The sequence below is a fragment of the Pseudophryne corroboree genome, chromosome 5, assembly GCF_028390025.1.
Source record: "Pseudophryne corroboree isolate aPseCor3 chromosome 5, aPseCor3.hap2, whole genome shotgun sequence".
Lineage (NCBI taxonomy): Eukaryota > Metazoa > Chordata > Amphibia > Anura > Myobatrachidae > Pseudophryne > Pseudophryne corroboree.
This window is the reverse complement of record NC_086448.1, coordinates 628400888-628420236: the sequence shown is the minus strand read 5'-3', so window position 1 is coordinate 628420236 and position 19349 is coordinate 628400888. Positions and strand designations below refer to the sequence as shown.

At 46.1% G+C, this 19349-nt stretch overlaps 1 protein-coding gene and 2 pseudogenes across 1 annotated transcript in view; 2 read left to right on the top strand and 1 right to left on the bottom strand.

The window, feature by feature from the left end:
- USP14 (ubiquitin specific peptidase 14) overlaps window positions 1–19349 on the top strand; it is a 113045-nt gene that overhangs the window by 51024 nt on the left and 42672 nt on the right. The window contains exons 9-13 of the mRNA XM_063923570.1: window positions 1090–1166; window positions 2607–2721; window positions 4671–4736; window positions 5066–5158; window positions 9780–9905. Coding sequence (XP_063779640.1) covers window positions 1090–1166; window positions 2607–2721; window positions 4671–4736; window positions 5066–5158; window positions 9780–9905 — 477 coding nt within the window. The remainder of the gene's footprint in view (window positions 1–1089; window positions 1167–2606; window positions 2722–4670; window positions 4737–5065; window positions 5159–9779; window positions 9906–19349) is intronic.
- Window positions 6473–6592, bottom strand: LOC134931589 (5S ribosomal RNA; annotated as a pseudogene).
- LOC134930294 (5S ribosomal RNA) lies at window positions 8779–8897 on the top strand (annotated as a pseudogene).

Sequence of the window (19349 nt, the reverse complement as noted above, 5' to 3'; positions counted from 1 at the left end):
CCTCATCTGTTTGTCATGACCATTCCTGCATGCACAATTAATATGTTACTCTGGCACAGATTCCCACAATTAAGTGTAATTGTCTATAGGTGTGATTTAATTAGCTAATATATCTTCTTTCCAAGGAGGTACAATCTATGCTTTCAATTACCATAACCTGTTATATAAGTGTACGTTATTCTAGTGAGGAGTGGCATTAATCTGTTACACCATGGTAAACTCATCTGCCATACTTCAACTCTGATCTCCTTCAGAGGAAGACACACAGCCTATTACACGTTTAAGACCTCTGTTCCTCAGCCAGTAGCAATAAGGCATTTTACCCTGTTCAGATGTATATATGTTACTACATGTTTATTTTGAGTACTATTAGTGCATCCCTCCCTGAAGGGATATTAATCATTGATTTTCTGTGGATAATTTCAGTTATTAGAATCTTGATTACTCTGTATCTGTCTCTCAACATTTTCACTGTCAGACTTACTGTCTGCTATATTTTTATCAGGACAAATTCTGTCCGTCATGGTTTATTTTAGATTTAGAAGGTAAGACAAATGATGACTAAAGGGCCCTACACACTTGAAGATCTAACTGAACGATATGAACGTTCTTGTTCATTAATGAATGGGAACTTGTTCATATCGTTCAGTGTGTAGGCACCAACGATGAACGATGCGCGGCCCCGCGCTCGTTCATCATTGGTGCCGGGTCGCTTATATATGCAAGCCAATATGGACAATCTTCTCAGTATTAGCATGCACTGCTATGGAGCCAGGTGACGGAGGGAGTGAAGAGACTTCACTACTCCCCCTGCCGCTTGGTTGCCCTTCGGCCGTATCCGCCATTCAGGCAGCTCGGCGGCGGAACACCGAGTGTGTAGGGTGCATTAGTCTGACACCCTGTTATTATCATTTTTAAGAGTGCCCCCAAAAAGGAGTTAATTTCTTCATTAGCCAATGCTAAGTTATTTTTGTCTGGGTATACTAATATCAGCTGCTCTGCACACATTTTGGGGGCCAGCACTATTTGTATATCTGTAGTGTTAAGAAGGTTCTCGGTATCCTTAATTCATATACATTTTCCCTTTAGGTTGACTCTGGAGCTGCTGCTGCACCAAAGAAGAAAAGCTTTATTGACCAGTATTTTAGCATTGAATTTGAGTCGTCGTATCCTTTTATGAAGGAAACAGCTGTGTTAAGTGGAAATCCAAGTTGTATTCAGAGTAGTGTGTTTTAAAAGTGCGGACATGTGGACTATGTTTGTATTTAAAATGTCTAGTTACCTCTGCATGTTCTTTGAATACCATGTGCCATATGTTTTTAGGTTTAATATCTAAAGCATGTGTAAGCAGCCAGTCACGTTGTGCTCTGGCAGAACACAACTTCTAATTATTACACCTGTTTAAAAGTTATACACCCACCATGCTTGATATTCACCACAGATGGTTCTGAGCATCTCAATATCCCTTTCACTTTTCATGAATAAATCTATCAGACACCAAAACTCTAACTGTGGGTGGTAACTAGGGAAGCCAATCCCGGGATCGGGATCGGCGGGGTCCCGGGATTTGGACCCAAAAATGCCGGGATTTGAATCCCGGGATTGGAGCATCCAATCCCGGGATTCACAGGATTATACTGCGCATGCGCGGCAGCGGGAGGGTGGGTGTTTAAGTAATAGTATTTACTCATTTAGGCGGGCAGCAGCCATGAACAAGTTGAACGCGCGCGGCACTTCAAATGTAGCGCCGGCCGCCAGCCAATCAGAGCTGGCGGACCGGCAGCCAATCAGGGAAGCTGCAGCGGCAGCCAATCAGGAGCGACTGCTACGGCCGCTTCCCTGATTGGCTGCCGGTCCACCAGCTCTGGTTGGCTGGCGGCCGGCGCTTCATTTGAAATGCCGCCGCGTTCAGTGTGTTAATGGTTGCCTTGCCGCCCGTCTAATAGTAAGTACTATTACTTACACACATGATCCTCTCTCCCTCCGTGCAGCCTTCCTCCCTCCCTGCCGCGACCTACACCCTCTGTCCTGAGTCCCGCACCGCTACCTACACCCTCCCTACCTCCCGCACCGCTACCTACACCCTCCCTACCTCCCGCACCACTACCTACACACTCCCTACCTCCCACACCGCTACCTACACACTCCCTACCTCCCGCACCGCTACCTACACCCTCCCGCACCGCTACCTACACCCTCCCTCCAGCGCTGCTCCCTACAATTTTCTCTAATCCCTACTGCAATCCCGGGAATCCCGGGATTGACCGTTTTTCAATCCCGAATCCCGGGATTGAAAAAACGGCCCGGGATTGGCCTCCCTAGTGGTAAACCATTAAATGTAATATTACTTCACTGGGGTCTGGCGTTCAAAGGCCAGAAGGTCCTTCAGGGTCAGCCATGTTCCTTCCCCTTTGGCAAAGTGCAGCATTTTTTCTCCATGAATACAAAAATATGTATAATATGTAGAAAGCATTCTGAGACATGTCTCCTATACCTCATTCATTAATTGTGTGTCAATGCACTGTCTGCATTTCTGGCTACTGTATATGAATACCAACATGTATTAGGTGTTATACACTTAGTGTTTTTCTTAATGATATACTAAGCATGAAATGTACCGAATCTGAAGAGGAAGAAGTAACAAAAAGCAAAGAAAACCAGCTCCAGCTCAGCTGCTTTATTAACCAAGAAGTAAAATATCTCTTCACAGGCCTCAAACTAGTAAGAAATGCTCCTTTTTACTATCTTATCTATGGCTGTTATTATTTAGTCACCTGTCTCTTGTACTTGCGCAACCCCTCCCTTTTGTTCTCTCCCTTCTGCGTCACATGACATGCTAAGAGCTTGTTAGCCTTTAATAGCCATATTTTTTTCCCCATCCAGAGAGGGATTGAAAGAGATAATGTCTTGTAGGAGAACAGCAAAGCACCATGATGAACATATGCATGCTTAAAACATACTTAACCTGCTAGTTAAAGAAACAAAAAAATGTGTGATTGCTGCTTTGATATAAATGTTATACGTATATAATATATTTTGCCTGAAATTATCAAAAATTTACTTTCTGGTTTGTTGGCGTATGACACAGTGCCTGCCCTCATTTAAAGTGAAAGCTCTGTGCTGTATAAATCAGATCCACTGGAATCTGCCCAAACAAAATTACAGCGAAGAGATGGAATGTGCGTATGCAACTCTTAAGTTGGAAAGTGATTTTAAATAATTCTAGAAACAATTCAAAGAGCAGTGGTTCCCAAACTGGGTGCTTGAGGCACCTGCAGGGGTGCCTCAGGTTGGTAGTCCAGAACCAAATAAAATTATTTGTGTTTAGAGCTGGTGGCTGCCAGTCTTACAACTTAATTGTAAAGTAGAATAAAAGATGTTTGCCTTGTTTCGTCCACTAGGGGTACAGGAACCCTGGGTATAACTGGAGTGGTGAGAGTCTAGGCACCAAATAGTTTTAAAAAAAATAAAATCCTAACAGCACCAGACTCCCCCTCCACTATACAAAGCCGCCAGCCTGTTGCGGGCACTTTTTTTTTTTTTTTGTAGGAGCCTGCTATTAAGTGGTCCCTTAGTTGCTCCTTTTATTTTTTTATTATTTGGTTGGGCTGTTTTTTATTTATTTATTTTTCAAAAGATATAGCACAACGCTACAACAAAACTTTGACATTCACTAATGTTTGTTCTTACTCTTCAATACAGGTTGAGTATCCCTTATCCAAAATGCTTGGGACCAGAGGTATTTTGGTCGGATATGGGATTTTTCCGTATTTTGGAATAATTGCATACCATAATGAGATATCATGATGATGGGACCTAAATCTAAGCACAGAATGCATTTGTGTTACATATACACCTTATACACACAGCCTGAAGGTCATTTTAGCCAATATTTTTTATAACTTTGTGCATTAAACAAAGTGTGTGTACATTCACACAAATCATTTATGTTTCATATACACCTTATACACACAGCCTGAAGGACATTTAATACAATATTTTTAATAACTTTGTGTATTAAACAAAGTTTGTGTACATTGAGCCATCAAAAAACAAAGGTTTCACTGTCTCACTCTCACTCAAAAAAGTTCGTATTTCGGGAATATTCCGTATTTCGGAATATTTGGATATGGGATACTCAACCTGTATATGTAACTAAAGAAATGACCGTGATATTAGTGGAAAATAACACTTTACAAAACACACTGGCTGCAATTTACGAGTTTCAGGACCTTGCAGCCGTCAACATTGCACGTTGAGGTGGTGGAATTCTCTGTAATATTCACAGCTGCACATAACTGAGAATTGAATTGCCCCCATTGAGTATATTAAGTTAATGAAATTATGCATCACCATCTCACACCAACCCTCTCCCGGACTATGGCATAAGGCTTTTTCTTCGTAAACCATTTTCCCTAGCTAGTAGCCTAAAGTTTACAGTCATCACTGTCTTTAACATGGCGATGTGGAAGATTGATGCAAAGGTTTCTGACCAATATTGTCTATGTATGATATGTGGGACAACTCAGCTTTTTATATATTTTCTATCAATTACTTTAAACTGTAAAGAAAAACATTTGCTGAAAATCTAAAATAAAGAATAGTATGAGATTGTATGGAAACGGATTAGATTTTAATACCAGACTGTTAAACATATTTTTTTTTCTCAGCGCCTTCAAGAAGAAATAACCAAACATTCACCTTCATTACAGAGAAATGCTTTATATATCAAAACTGTAAGTATGTGTAAGTCTTACATTCCCATTTGTAAAAAGTTTCTTATTTGTGTCCTAGTAACTCTTATTGGTCTGTTGTACCTTTAATGTATGACTTTACCATAGGTCTTGTGTGGTGCACAAATCCTCAGCTCTGAACTGTTGAGTATCCCCAAGTACTCATAGGTACAGCAATGCAATGCCTGCGTCTCTGACACAACTATGATAACTTTGAAATATGAAGAAGAAAAAATATTCCGTTATAACATGTCGTTTGGATTTTTGAAGCTGTTGCCTCTGTTGTTAGATATGTTAATAATTTATAACACCCTTTTGTGCTCTCTTTTCAGTCCAAGATAAGTCGTTCACCTGCCTACCTGACAATCCAGATGGTCCGATTCTTTTATAAAGAGAAGGAGTCTGTGAATGCCAAAGTTCTAAAGGTTTGCCTTTTTTTTTTTTTTTTGCATTTGCGGAAAGCTATTTAGCTGTCATTCTGTCTTTTTATAAATATTGCATTGAGCATCACAGTTATTTTCCAGAGAGATGCTCCCATGCTTGTTGTATTTTACATCCGCATTCATATGGGTACTTGTAGCTGCAAGATAATTGGACACAATAGATGTGGTGGTATTACACTGCTGTCTGCAGCTCACACCCTTTTTTTTGTCAATGCATTTACCTGCCAGGGTTTTTTTTGTTTTTTTTTGCATATCTTAAGCATTGTGAATATTTTTTATTCAATTCCATTTAATAATAATATAATGTTTCATCAGCAATTGCAGCTGCAGAGGTTGGGCTGCAGCACCGACCAAAATTCAAATAGGGAAGCCACAGTAGCGGATCTTGCCACGGGCAAGCAGGACTTTTGCCCGGGGCGCCGCCTTCCGGAGGGCGCTGGCGCCATCAGGAGGGCGCCGCACCGTGGCAAGATCCGCCACTGCTGCCCGCTGTGTCCCCCGTCCGCCTCCGCTGCCGTCCCCGTCCGCCTCCGCTGCCGTCCCCGTCCGCCTCCTGTGAAGGAAACTAGACGCTATGCGTCTAGTTTCCCTTCGTGGAGAGTAACTTTGCTGAGCGGTGCGCGATGACGTCATCGCGCACCGCACAGCAAAGGTCCTCTCCACGAAGGGAACTAGACGCATAGCGTCTAGTTTCTCTTCGTGGAGAGGACCTTTTGCTGTGCGGTGCGCGATGACGTCATCGCGCACCGCTCAGCATTCAAGCGGCGCTAGCAATGTACAGGGGGCGTAACTGACCACGCCCCCTGTATTAGGCCACACCCCTTTTCCTGCCCGGGGCGCAGAGCGCCCTTGAACCGGCCCTGGGAAGCCACCCAAATTGCTAGTAAATCCTGGACGGCGATGTTTGGCAGCGTTTGGGATGGCAGTTGGTGTGGTTCCCCTATTTGAATTTTTGTCTGTGCTGCAGCCCCACCTCTGGAGTCACCACTGGTTGGAAATGACAAATCTTACATTAGCAACTACAGCAACCTCTTCGTTAATATTATAATTGTTTCACAGAAGAGATTTTGCTTCATTTGCCTAAGTCGCGTCTGTGGCTGTATGCTAATGAGAGTATCAGCCCTTGGTGTACAGTGTGTAATTACTGCGATGCCCACTTTTGAGCATCTTTATACGCCACCATCAGGTGCAAATTTCCATTTGAGTATGGCCTCCAATGTGAGCAATTTAAGAAGTTTATCTGTGTGCAGTCACTTCAGTGACGCGTTTGCATCTTTTTGTTTTATAATCAAGATATAATTACTGCACCTGATATTCCAAGGTGGTCTCCCATCCCAAGTACTGCTCAGGCCTATCACTGCTTTGCTTCCAAGATCAGACGAGATTTGGCGTAGCCAGTGAAGTATGGCAGTATTTATCAGGTTAGGACAAATGAGAGAGTGTGGCTTATAACGTAAATATCCAAAGGAGTACTTCTGCTGTCCAATAGTTTTTGCACAGTGCCTCTGTGCTATAGATGAGAGAGTACTTGAGTGGTCTACTGACAGAAGAATAGGTTAAGGTGCCCCTACTTCTGATGTCCACTGTCGTATATGGTAATATAGAGGACAGTGAAAAATTTTTTCTCTGACTTAAGACTGTCAGACAATTACTATATACACTGCTCAAAAAAATAAAGGGAACACTAAAATAACACATCCTAGATCTGAATGAATGAAATATTCTTATTAAATACTTTGTTCTTTACATAGTTGAATGTGCTGACAACAAAATCACACAAAAATTATCAATGGAAATCAAATTTATTAACCCATGGAGGTCTGGATTTGGAGTCACACAAGATTAAAGTGGAAAAACACACTACAGGCTGATCCAACTTTGATGTAATGTCCTTAAAACAAGTCAACATGAGGCTCAGTAGTGTCTGTGGCCTCCTCGTGCCTGTATGACCTCCCCACAACGCCTGGGCATGCTCCTGATGAGGTGGCAGATGGTCTACTGAGGGATCTCCTACCAGACCTGGACTAAAGCATCCGCCAACTCCTGGACAGTCTGTGGTGCAACGTGGCATTGGTGGATGGAGTGAGACATGATGTCCCAGATGTGCTCAATTGGATTCAGGTCTGGGGAACGGGCGGGCCAGTCCATAGCATCAATGCCTTCGTCTTGCAGGAACTGCTGACACACTCCAGCCACATGAGGTCTAGCATTGTCTTGCATTAGGAGGAACCCAGGGCCAACCGCACCAGCATATGGTCTCACAAGGGGTCTGAGGATCTCATCTCGGTACCTAATGGCAGTCAGGCTACCTCTGGCGAGCACATGGAGGGCTGTGCGGCCCCTCAAAGAAATGCCACCCCACACCATTACTGACCCACTGCCAAACCGGTCATGCTGGAGGATGTTGCAGGCAGCAGAACATTGTCCTTGGCATCTCCAGACTCTGTCATGTCTGTCACATGTGCTCAGTGAGAACCTGCTTTCATCTGTGAAAAGCACAGGGCACCAGTGGCGAATTTGCCAATCTTGGTGTTCTCTAGCAAATGCCAAACGTCCTGCACGGTGTTGGGCTGTAAGCACAACCCCCACCTGTGGACGTCGGGCCCTCATACCACTCTCATGGAGTCTGTTTCTGATCGTTTGAGTAGACACATGCACATTTGTGGCTTGCTGGAGGTCATTTTGCAGGGCTCTGGCAGTGCTCCTCCTGTTTCTCCTTGCACAAAGGCGGAGGTAGCGGTCCTGCTGCTGGGTTGTTGCCCTCCTATGGCCTCCTCCACGTCTCCTGATGTACTGGCCTGTCTCCTGGTAGTGCCTCCGTGCTCTGGACACTACGCTGACAGACACAGCAAACCTTCTTGCCACAGCTCGCATTGATGTGCCATCCTGGATGAGCTGCACTACCTGATCCACTTGTGTGGGTTGTAGGGAGGTCATACAGGGACGTGGAGGCCACAGACACTACTGAGCCTCATTTTGACTTGTTTTAAGGACATTACATCAAAGTTGGATCAGCCTGCAGTGTGTTTTTCCACTTTAAGTTTGAGGGTGACTCCAAATCCAGACCTCCATAGGTTAATAAATTTGATTTCCATTGATAATTTTTGTGTGATTTTGTTGTCAGCACATTCAACTATGTAAAGAACAAAGTATTTAATAAAAATATTTCATTCATTCAGATCTAGGATGTGTTATTTTAGTGTTCCCTTTATTTTTTTGAGCAGTGTATTTTCTCCACCAGCTGTGTCAAATCCCTGAAACATGGGAACACACATACTTGGTAAAGAATACTGACTGGGTACCTCCCATGTGTTCCAACCTTTAACCTGTTTCTATTTTCACCCCTGACTTTCAATAGGCAACCGTGCCCTATCTCTCTCATCCACTGTCCTCTATATTACCATATATGACAGTGGACAGCAGAAGTAGGGGCACCTTAACCTATTCTTCTGTCATTAGGCCACTCAAGTACTCTCTCATCCATGTGCTAGTTTATTAGCTCTCGGCAATACATTGGTAACAGAGGCACACAACTATTGGACAGCAGAAGTACTCCTTTGGATATTTACATCATAAACAACACTCATTTGTCCTAACATGATAAATACTGCCATACTTCACTGGCTACGCCCAATCTCGTCTGATCTTGGAAGCAAAGCAGTGATAGGCCTGATCAGTACTTGGATGGGAGACCACCTTGGAATATCAGGTGCAGTAATTATATCTTGACTATACAACAAAAAGCAGAAGTGGTGGAGAAACCTATGAGCTATATCACTATCTTACCAACACTATCTCTCTCTAGTGAAAGTTGGCACGAGGGCCCAACAGTCAACTAATACCTCATTACAACATACGACACTAGGTTAGAGGATTCACATCACTTTATCCTCTCCTTCAGGGAACTCGTGTTCTAGTCAGTACTATCACCATTACTTACCAGCAGCTTTGGGAGCCAGAACCTTACCTCTCCCCAGCAGCAATAAGAGCGATACCAAAAGGTATAACCATTAGTGTTTACCTAGGGAGCTACCACTATCTGAGCACACTAAAAATTGACTATTTGTATTTCCTGATTTTAAAATAACCCGTGCTCACGAAATCTCAGATATCACTGAGATCTTTGCTTTTAAATATTTTTCACCTTAGGTGTATCCTGATTCATGGGACATCGCAAAGAGTTAAGACCGGTGGTTTACTAGGAAATATTAAAAACCCACATATAGTTAACACCAATCTACTATACTCTTCCTTGGGTGAAGTTGTATGTTACATTAATCTGTGTGTCATATTACCTTTATTTTACGTTTAATAAGAATAAAAGTTAGGTTTTAATCTATCTTTATTGTCCAAGTGTGCCCCAACATAGTCTTTCTGCTCTCTCCTCTTTTCTACTTACAATACTGAGTCTGGGATACCCATCTTAGGGCTGAAATGTTATATGGTTGGTTTCTTTCCAGAGAAACCCTGAAAGCGGAATCTCTGAACCCTCAGTCATGTGCGACACCAAACACCCTCTAGAATTCGCCTTTTGTGAGAGCTAGATCTATGGAAATCTAAAAAAATTCCAACATTTAACATTTTGCACTTATTTACTACGTAGGATGTGAAATTTCCCCTTATGTTGGATATATATGAGTTATGCACCCCAGAGCTTCAGGAAAAGATGGTCCCCTATCGATCAAAGTTTAAGGACCTAGATGATAAAGTATCAGATCAGGCACCAAAAGTAAGTTCAACTTTTTTTTTCATTTTTTCCCCCCCCAGATATAATGTACATTCGTGCTATACAGGCTAAACCTTACTTGCATTGTGTGCACAGTGGTGGTCTGGTTTCCTCTTACACTGGACGCTAGTGTGTGTTTTGTAACTTGGTGGTACTATATGAACAATGACTGTGACAACATTGTATAAAATGCAGGTTCAGTTACATGTTGCTAGCGCTGGCCACAAACACAGTTATTGCTCAATAATTATCCTATCAGGACAGATGTGTCGTACACCTAGCGTCCATACCACGAGAGATGCCCAGCACGATCTTAGAGATGTAGAATGCATTCTTTTTATATTTCATTTACAGGACGCTGCACTGCAACTTTAACCGTACAGGAATTAGTTTTAAACATGTACACAGTTGCAGATGAAGCACAACAGACTGTGGCATGAGAAAAACTGCAGCTGCTGCATCTGAGCACGTTGTATACAGATTCATGGCAGTTGCAAGCAGATAGACAATTTTATACAGTGTAAGTAGTCTGTAGCAGTTTAAAAGATGAATGCCCTTTTCTCTTACGTCCTAGAGGATGCTGGGGACTCCGTAAGGACCATGGGGATAGACGGGCTCCGCAGGAGACATGGGCATTAAAAAGAACTTTAGATATGGGTGTGCACTGGCTCCTCCCTCTATGCCCCTCCTCCAGACCTCAGTTTGATACTGTGCCCAGAGGAGACTGGGTGCATTACAGGGAGCTCTCCTGAGTTTCCTGAAAAGAAATAATTTTTGTTAGGTTTTTTATTTTCAGGGAGCTTGCTGGCAACAGGCTCCCTGCATCGAGGGACTGAGGAGAGAGAAGCAGACCTACTTAACTGCTAGGCTCTGCTTCTTAGGCTACGGGACACCATTAGCTCCAGAGGGAGTCGGAACGCAGGTCTCTCCTAGCTGTTCGTCCTGGAGCCGCGCCGCTGTCCTCCTCACAGAGTCGGAAGATAGAAGCCGGGTGAGTATAAGAAGAAAGAAGACTTCAGAGGCGGCAGAAGACTTCAGATCTTCATAGAGGTAACGCTGCGCGCCATTGCTCCCACACAACACACACAGGGCAGGCACTGTAAGGGTGCAGGGCGCAGGGGGGCGCCCTGGGCAGCAAATTAAATTTCTGTTCTGGCTATATAGGACATATATGGGCTCTGCACTGTATAGTCTAACATCCCCCGCCAGTTTTAAACGAAATCGCACGGGACCCAAGCCCGCCACTGAGGGGGCGGAGCTTGATCCTCAGCACTCACCAGTGCCATTTTCTCCACAGCACACCGCTGAGAAGCTGGCTCCCCGGACTCTCCCCTGCTGAACACGGTGACAGGGGGTTGGAAAGAAGGGGGGGCACATAATTTGGCGCAGTGTTATATATTTAAGAAATAAAGCGCTATCTGGGTAATTTTTTTCCTTAGGTCATTGGCGCTGGGTGTGTGCTGGCATACTCTCTCTGTCTCTCCAAAGGGCCTTGTGGGGGAACTGTCTCCAGATAGAGAATTCCCTGTGTGTGTCGGTACGCGTGTGTCGGCATGTCTGAAGCAGAAGGCTCTTCTAGGGAGGAGGTGGAGCAAATGAGTGTGGTGTCTCCGTCGGCAACGCCGACACCTGACTGGATATGTGGAATGTTTTAAATGCAAATGTGAATTTATTGCACAAAAGGTTGGACAAGGCTGAGTCCAGGGACTGTACAGGGACTTTAGCCCTGCCTTTCACTATGTCACAGGGACCTTCTGGGTCTCAAAAGCGCCCACTATCCCATATAGTAGACACTGATACCGACACGGATTCTGATTCCAGTGTCGATTACGATGATGTAAAGTTGCAGCCAAAATTGGCTAAAAGTATTCATTATATGATTATTGCTATTAAAGAGGTGTTGCATATCACGGATGAACCCTCTGTCCCTGACACGAGGGTCCACATGTTTAAAGAAAAGAAACCTGATGTAACCTTTCCTCCATCTCATGAGCTGAACGAATTATTTGAAGAGGCTTGGGAATCTCCAGATAAAAGACTGCAGATTCCCAAAAGGATTCTTATGGCGTATCCTTTCCCGGCTAAGGACAGGATACGGTGGGAATCCTCCCCAAGGGTGGACAAAGCGTTGACACGCTTATCCAAAAAGGTAGCGCTGCCATCTCAAGATACGGCAACCCTCCTGTTGATCGCAGGCAGGAGACTACCTTGAAATCTATTTACACACATACTGGTACCTTACTCAGACCGGCGATAGCGTCGGCTTGGCTTTGTAGCGCTGTAGCGACGTGGACAGATACCTTATCTGCTGATATAGATTCGCTGGATAAGGAAACCATTTTATTGACCCTGGGTCATATTAAAGATGTTGTCCTATATATGAGAGATGCTCAGAGAGACATTGGCCTACTGGGTTCCAGAGCCAACGCTATGGCGATCTCGGCTAGGCGAGCCCTATGGACCCGACAATGGACGGGCGATGCCGACTCGAAGAGGCATATGGAGGTTTTACCTTACAAGGGTGAGGAATTATTTGGGGAAGGTCTCACGGACCTAGTTGCTACGGCAGGTAAATCAACTTTTTTGCTTTATGTTTCCTCACAGCCTAAGAAAACGCCACATTATCAGATGCAGTCCTTTCGGTCGCATAAACCCAAGAGAGTGCAGGGATCTTCCTTTCTTGCCAGAGGTAAGGGCAAGGGGAAAAAGCTGCCAGCCACAGCTAGTTCCCAGGAACAGAAGTCCTCCCCGGGCCTCTACAAAATCCACTGCATGACACTGGGGCTCCGCTGAGGGAGTCCGCCCCAGTGGGGGCACGTCTTCGACTTTTCAGAAACGCCTGGGTTCAATCACAGGTGGACCCCTGGGCAATAGAAATTGTTTCCCAGGGTTACAAGCTGGAATTCGAAGAGGTGCCTCCTCGCCGGTTTTTTAAATCGGCCCTGCCGGCTTCTCCCCCAGAGAGGGAGATAGTGTTAAAGGCTATTCAAAAATTGTGTCTTCAACAAGTGGTGGTCAAAGTCCCCCTGCTGCAGCAGGGGATGGGGTATTACTCAACCCTGTTTGTAGTCCCGAAACCGGACGGTTCGGTCAGGCCCATTTTGAATTTAAAATCCTTAAACCTATACTTAAAAAGGTTCAAGTTCAAGATGGAGTCGCTCAGAGCGGTCATCGCCATCCTGGAAGGGGGGGATTATATGGTGTCCCTGGACATAAAGGATGCATACCTTCATGTCCCCATATATCCGCCTCATCGGGCGTTCCTGAGGTTTGCTGTACAGGTTTGTCATTGCCAATTTCAGACATTGCCGTTTGGGGTTTCCACGGCCCCGAGGATTTTCACCAAGGTAATGGCGGAAATGATGGTGCTCCTGCGCAAGCAGGGTGTCACAATTATCCCGTACTTGGACGATCTCCTAATAAAAGCGAGATCGAGAGAACAGTTGCTGAACAGCGTATCACTCTCCCTGAGGGTGTTGCAACAGCACGGCTGGATTCTCAATATCCCGAAGTCACAGTTGATTCCAACGACTCGTTTGCCCTTCTTAGGCATGATTCTGGATATAGACCAGAAAAGGGTTTATCTTCCAATGGAAAAGGCCCAAGTACTCATGTCTTTGGTCAGGGACCTATTGAAGCCAACGAGGGTGTCGGTGCATCACTGCACTCAAGTTCTGTGAAAGATGGTGACGACTTACGAGGCCATTCCATTTGGCAGGTTCCATGCGAGAACGTTTCAATGGGACCTTCTGGACAAGTGGTCCGGGTCACATCTACAGATTCATCAGATGATCACCCTGTCCCCCAGGGCCACGGTATCTCTCCTGTGGTGGCTGCAGAGTGCTCACCTTCTGGAGGATCGCAAGTTCGGCATTCAGGACTAGGTTCTGGTAACCATGGACGCGAGCCTCCGAGGTTGGGGTGCAGTCACACAGGGAAGAAACTTCCGGGGTCTCTGGTCAAGCCAGGAGGCTTATCTTCACATCAACGTATTGGAGTTGAGGGCCATATACAACGTCTTTCGACAAGCGGAAAATTTGCTTTGCGACTTACCGGTTCTGATCCAGTCAGACAACATCACCGCAGTGGCCCATGTAAACCGCCATGGCGGAACAAAGAGCAGAGTGGCAATGGCGAAAGCCACCAGGATTCTTCGCTGGGCGGAAAATCATGTAAGCGCCCTGACAGCAGTCTTCATTCCGGGAGTAAACAATTGGGAAGCAGACTTCCTCAGCAGACACGATCTACATCCAAGAGAGTGGGGACTTCATCAGGAAGTCTTCGCAGAGATTGCAAGTCGGTGGGGACTGCCTCAGATAGACATGATGGCGTCACACCTCAAGAAGAAACTACCGAAGTATTGCGCCAGGTCGAGGGACCCCCAGGCAGTGGCGGTGGACGCCCTGGTGACTCCATGGGTGTTTCAGTTGGTCTATGTGTTCCCTCCTCTTCCGCTCATCTCAAAGATATTGAGAATCATAAGACGAAGAGGAGTACAGACAATTCTCATTGTGCCAGATTGGCCGCGAAGGGCCTGGTATCCGGATCTGCAGGAAATGCTCACAAAAGATCCGTGGTTCCTTCCTCTCAGAGAGGACCTGTTACAACAGGGTCCCTGTCTGTTCCAAGACTTACCGCGGCTACGTTTGACGGCATGGCGGTTGAACGCCGGATCCTAGCGGAAAAGGGCATTCCGAATGAGGTCATTCCTACTCTGATAAAGGCTAGGAAAGACGTGACAGCTAAACATTATCACCGTATATGGAGAAAGTACGTATCTTGGTGCGAGTCCAGGAATGCTCCTCCGGAAGAATTCCATTTGGGCCGTTTCCTTCACTTCCTACAAACGGGAGTGAATTTGGGCCTAAAATTAGGCTCTATTAAGGTTCAGATTTCGTCCCTATCCATTTTCTTTCAGAAGGAATTGGCTTCTCTCCCAGAAGTCCAGACTTTTGTGAAGGGAGTGCTGTATATCCAGCCTCCTTTTGTACCTCCAGTGGCACCCTGGGACCTTAACGTTGTGTTGCGGTTCCTTAAGTCTCACTGGTTTGAACCACTTAAAACTGTGGAATTAAAATATCTCACTTGGAAAGTGGTCATGTTGTTGGCCTTAGCATCGGCAAGGCGAGTGTCTGAGTTGGCGGCTTTATCTCACAAAAGCCCCTATCTGATTTTCCATGTGGATAGAGCAGAGTTGCGGACTCGTCCTCCAATTTTTGCCCAAGGTGGTTTTCTTCTTTTCATATGAACCAACCTATTGTAGTACCTGTGGCTACACGGGACTTGGAGGATTCCGAGTCCCTTGATGTGGTCAGGGCATTGAAAATTTATGTGGCCAGAACTGCCCGGGTTAGGAAAACAGAGGCACTTTTTGTCCTGTATGCATCCGACAAGGTTGGCGCTCCTGCTTCGAAGCAGACTATTGCTCGCTGGATCTGTAACACGATTCAGCAGGCTCATTCTACGGCTGGATTGCCGTTACCAAATTCTGTAAAGGCCCATTCCACTAGGAAGGTGGGCTCTTCTTGGGCGGCTGCCCGAGGTGTCTCGGCTTTACAGCTGTGCCGAGCTGCTACTTGGTCGGGTTCAAACACCTTTGAAGTTTGATACCCTGGCTGATGAGGACCTCATATTTGCTCAATCGGTGCTGCAGAGTCATCCGCACTCTCCCACCCGTTTTGGAGCTGTGTTTATAATACCCATGGTCCTTACGGAGTCCCCAGCATCCTCTAGGACGTAAGAGAAAATAAGATTTTACACCTACCGGTAAATCTTTTTCTCCTAGTCCGTAGAGGATGCTGGGCGCCTGTCCCAGTGCGGACTACATCTGCAAGACTTGTATATAGTTTTTGCTTACTTAAGGGTTATGTTACAGTTTTGATCAGTCTCTGGCTGATGCGGTTTGGTTTCATGCTGTTAACTGGTTCGTATATTCCATGTTATACGGTGTGGATGGTGTGGGCTGGTATGAATCTTGCCCTTAGATTAACAAAAATCCTTTCCTCGTACTGTCCGTCTCCTCTGGGCACAGTTTCTCTGAGGTCTGGAGGAGGGGCATAGAGGGAGGAACCAGTGCACACCCATATCTAAAGTTCTTTTTAGTGCCCATGTCTCCTGCGGAGCCCGTCTATCCCCATGGTCCTTACGGAGTCCCCAGCATCCTCTACGGACTAGGAGAGAAAGATTTACCGGTAGGTTTAAAATCTTATTTTCTGCAGCGAGGTGCACTGGTATTCCGCAGGGAATAACATCAAGGTGTAGAGTTGGATCTTGATCCGAGGCACCAACAGGCTAAAACTTTGACTGTTCCCAGGATGCACTGCACCACGTCCTCTATAGCCCTGCCTCCAGGCACTGGAGCTCAGTTTGTAACTTGGTGCCTGAAGTGCAGGTCACTAACAGGTGGGGCTGCGCTAGGCAGCCCTGAAAAGGGCTTTTTGTAGAAGACCTCAAGGCCCGCAGCACTTTCTATGTCTTTATGACATGCTGTGCTGCGGCTCCATCACCTCCCTCAGCGGCGCTGCATACTCCCGCGGCCTGGTTCCTTGGTACTTGCAGCGGAGAGACACCGGTTTTCTTCAGGCACACCACCGCTGTTATTCTCCAGGATCGAGTGGCTGCACTAAAAGGGGGGAGGTAAGGTAAAGGTAAATCGCTATCCGGTTGCTGTCCCAGGAGGAGGTCCGCGCCGCTGGTGTGCTCACTGTGTCGCACAGGGACCCCACTATATCCACCAGGGCAAGGAGCACAGGTCGGATTTATTAAAAATCCATTTGCAAAAGGCTCCACAGTACCAGGTGGTGAAGTACAGCAGAGGGGATAAGGCGCTGACCTGTAGCCCCTCCCCCAGCTCCGGGCGCCATCTACTGCTGGTGTTCCTTCCCTGGAGCTGCATCTCTCTCTCTTCCTCACTCCCTGAAGAGATTTAGGTGCCATTACATAGCCTGGCTGATCTCCGGGACTGCTGGCGCTGTCTCCTCTGTAAATCCGCCTGGCTCCTCAGCGCTGTGCATTTACAGACACTTTCTCTAACGTCCTAGTGGATGCTGGGGACTCCGTAAGGACCATGGGGAATAGACGGGCTCCGCAGGAGACAGGGCACTCTAAGAAAGAATTAGGACTACTGGTGTGCACTGGCTCCTCCCTCTGTCTCTCCTCCAGACCTCAGTTAGAATCTGTGCCCGGACAGAGCTGGGTGCACTTTAGTGAGCTCTCCTGAGCTTGCTAATATGAAAGTATTTTGTTAGGTTTTTTATTTTCAGAGAGATCTGCTGGCAACAGACTCTCTGCTACGTGGGACTGAGGGGAGAGAAGCAAACCTACTAACTGCGGATAGGTCGTGCTTCTTAGGCTACCCGACACCATTAGCTCCAGAGGGATCGAACACAGGAACTCACCCTTGGTCGTCCTATCCCGGAGCCGCGCCGCTGTCCTCCTCGCAGAGCCAGAAGGCAGAAGCCGGCGAGAGAAGCAAGAAGACTTCAAAATCGGCGGCAGAAGACTCCTGTCTTCATATGAGGTAGCGCACAGCACTGCAGCTGTGCGCCATTGCTTCCACATTACACCCACACACTCCGGTCACTGTAGGGTGCAGGGCGCAGGGGGGGGGGGGGGGGGGGCGCGCCCTGGGCAGCAATTAGAGACATCTTGGCAAAGTGGGCATATATACAGTTGGGCACTGTATATATGCATGAGCCCCCGCCATTATTTTACACAAAATCGCGGGACAGAAGCCCGCCGCTGAGGGGGCGGGGCTTCTTCCTCAGCACTCACCAGCGCCATTTTCTCTCCACAGCTCCACTGAGAGGAAGCTCCCCAGGCTCTACCCTGCAGAAGCATGATAGAAGAGGGTGAAAAAGAGAGGGGGGGCACATAAATTTGGCGTAAAAACAATATACAGCAGCTACTGGGTTAACACTACGTTACTGTGTGATTCCTGAGTCATATAGCGCTGTGGTGTGTGCTGGCATACTCTCTCTCTCTCTCTCTCTCTCTCTCTCTCTCTCTCTCTCTCTCCAAAGGGCCTTGTGGGGGAACTGTCTTCAAATAGAGCATCCCCTGTGTGTGTGGTGTGTCGGTACGTGTGTGTCGACATGTCTGAGGCAAAAGACTCCCCTAAGGAGGAGATGGAGCTAATATGTGTGTGAGAGGGTGTCTCCGTCGACAACGCCGACACCTGTTTGGATATGTGTAAGTGCTAAGGTGAATTTATTGCACAAAAGATTAGAGAACAGACAGGAAGTCTACCCATGTCTGTCCCTATGGCACAGAGACCTTCAGAGTCTCACAATGCTCACTATCCAAAATAATAGACACTGATATCGACACGGAGTCTGACTCCAGTGTCGACTACGATAATGCAAAGTTACAGCCAAAATGGCAGAAAAGTATTCAATATATGATTATTGTAATAAAGATGATTTGCATATCACTGATTACTCATCTGTCCCTGACACAAGGGTACACATGTTAAGGGGAAGAAAGCTGAGGTAAATTTCCCTCCTCTCATGAGGAAAAAGAGCGGGAATCTCCAGACAAGAGACTGCAGCTTCCCACAAAGAATTCTCAGGCAGTATCCTTTACCCACTAGGGCCAGGATGTGATGGGAATCTTCCCCTAGGGTGTCACGTTTGCCCAAAAGGTAGCCCTGATTTAACAGCTATCCTCAGGGATCCTGCAGATAGCGTGCCCATTTTGGTACACTACTCAGACCGGCGATTGTGTCGGCATGGGTTTATAGCGCTTTGGCAGCGTGGACAGGTACCTTATCAGCAGAAATTGAGACCCTAGTGTGTGTGTGTGTGTGTGTATATATATATATATATATATATATATCTCTATATATATATATATATATATCTCTATATATATATATATATATATATATATATATATAGAGAGATATATTTATATATATATATATATATAGATATATTAAAGATGCTGTCTTAAGAGATATATATCCTAAAACATGCCCAAAGAGACATGAGTATACTGGGTCCTTGAGGCAAAGCTATGTCGATTTCTGCTTGACGTATCCTGTAGAATATGCAATGGACAGATGATGCCAATTTAAGTGGCATATGGAAGGCTGAGGATTGTGTGGAGAAGGGTTCTCGGACCTGGTCTCCACAGCTATAGCTGGTAATTCTAATATTTTGCCTTATATTCCTGCACAGCCTAGGAAAGCACGTCATTATCAACTGCAGCCTTTCGAACAAAGAAACAAAGTCCGAGGTGCGTCCTCTCTTGCCAGAGGCGGGGGCAGAGGAAACCAGCTGCACAACACAGCTAGTTCCCAGGAACAGAAGTCCTCCCCGGCCTCTACGAAAATCCAGGCGGAGCTAGGCCCGGTGGGGGCACGCCTTTGTAAGTTCAGCCACAAGTGGGTTCACTCCCTGTTAGATCCCTGGGCAATAGATATTGTGTCTCAGGGATACAAGCTGG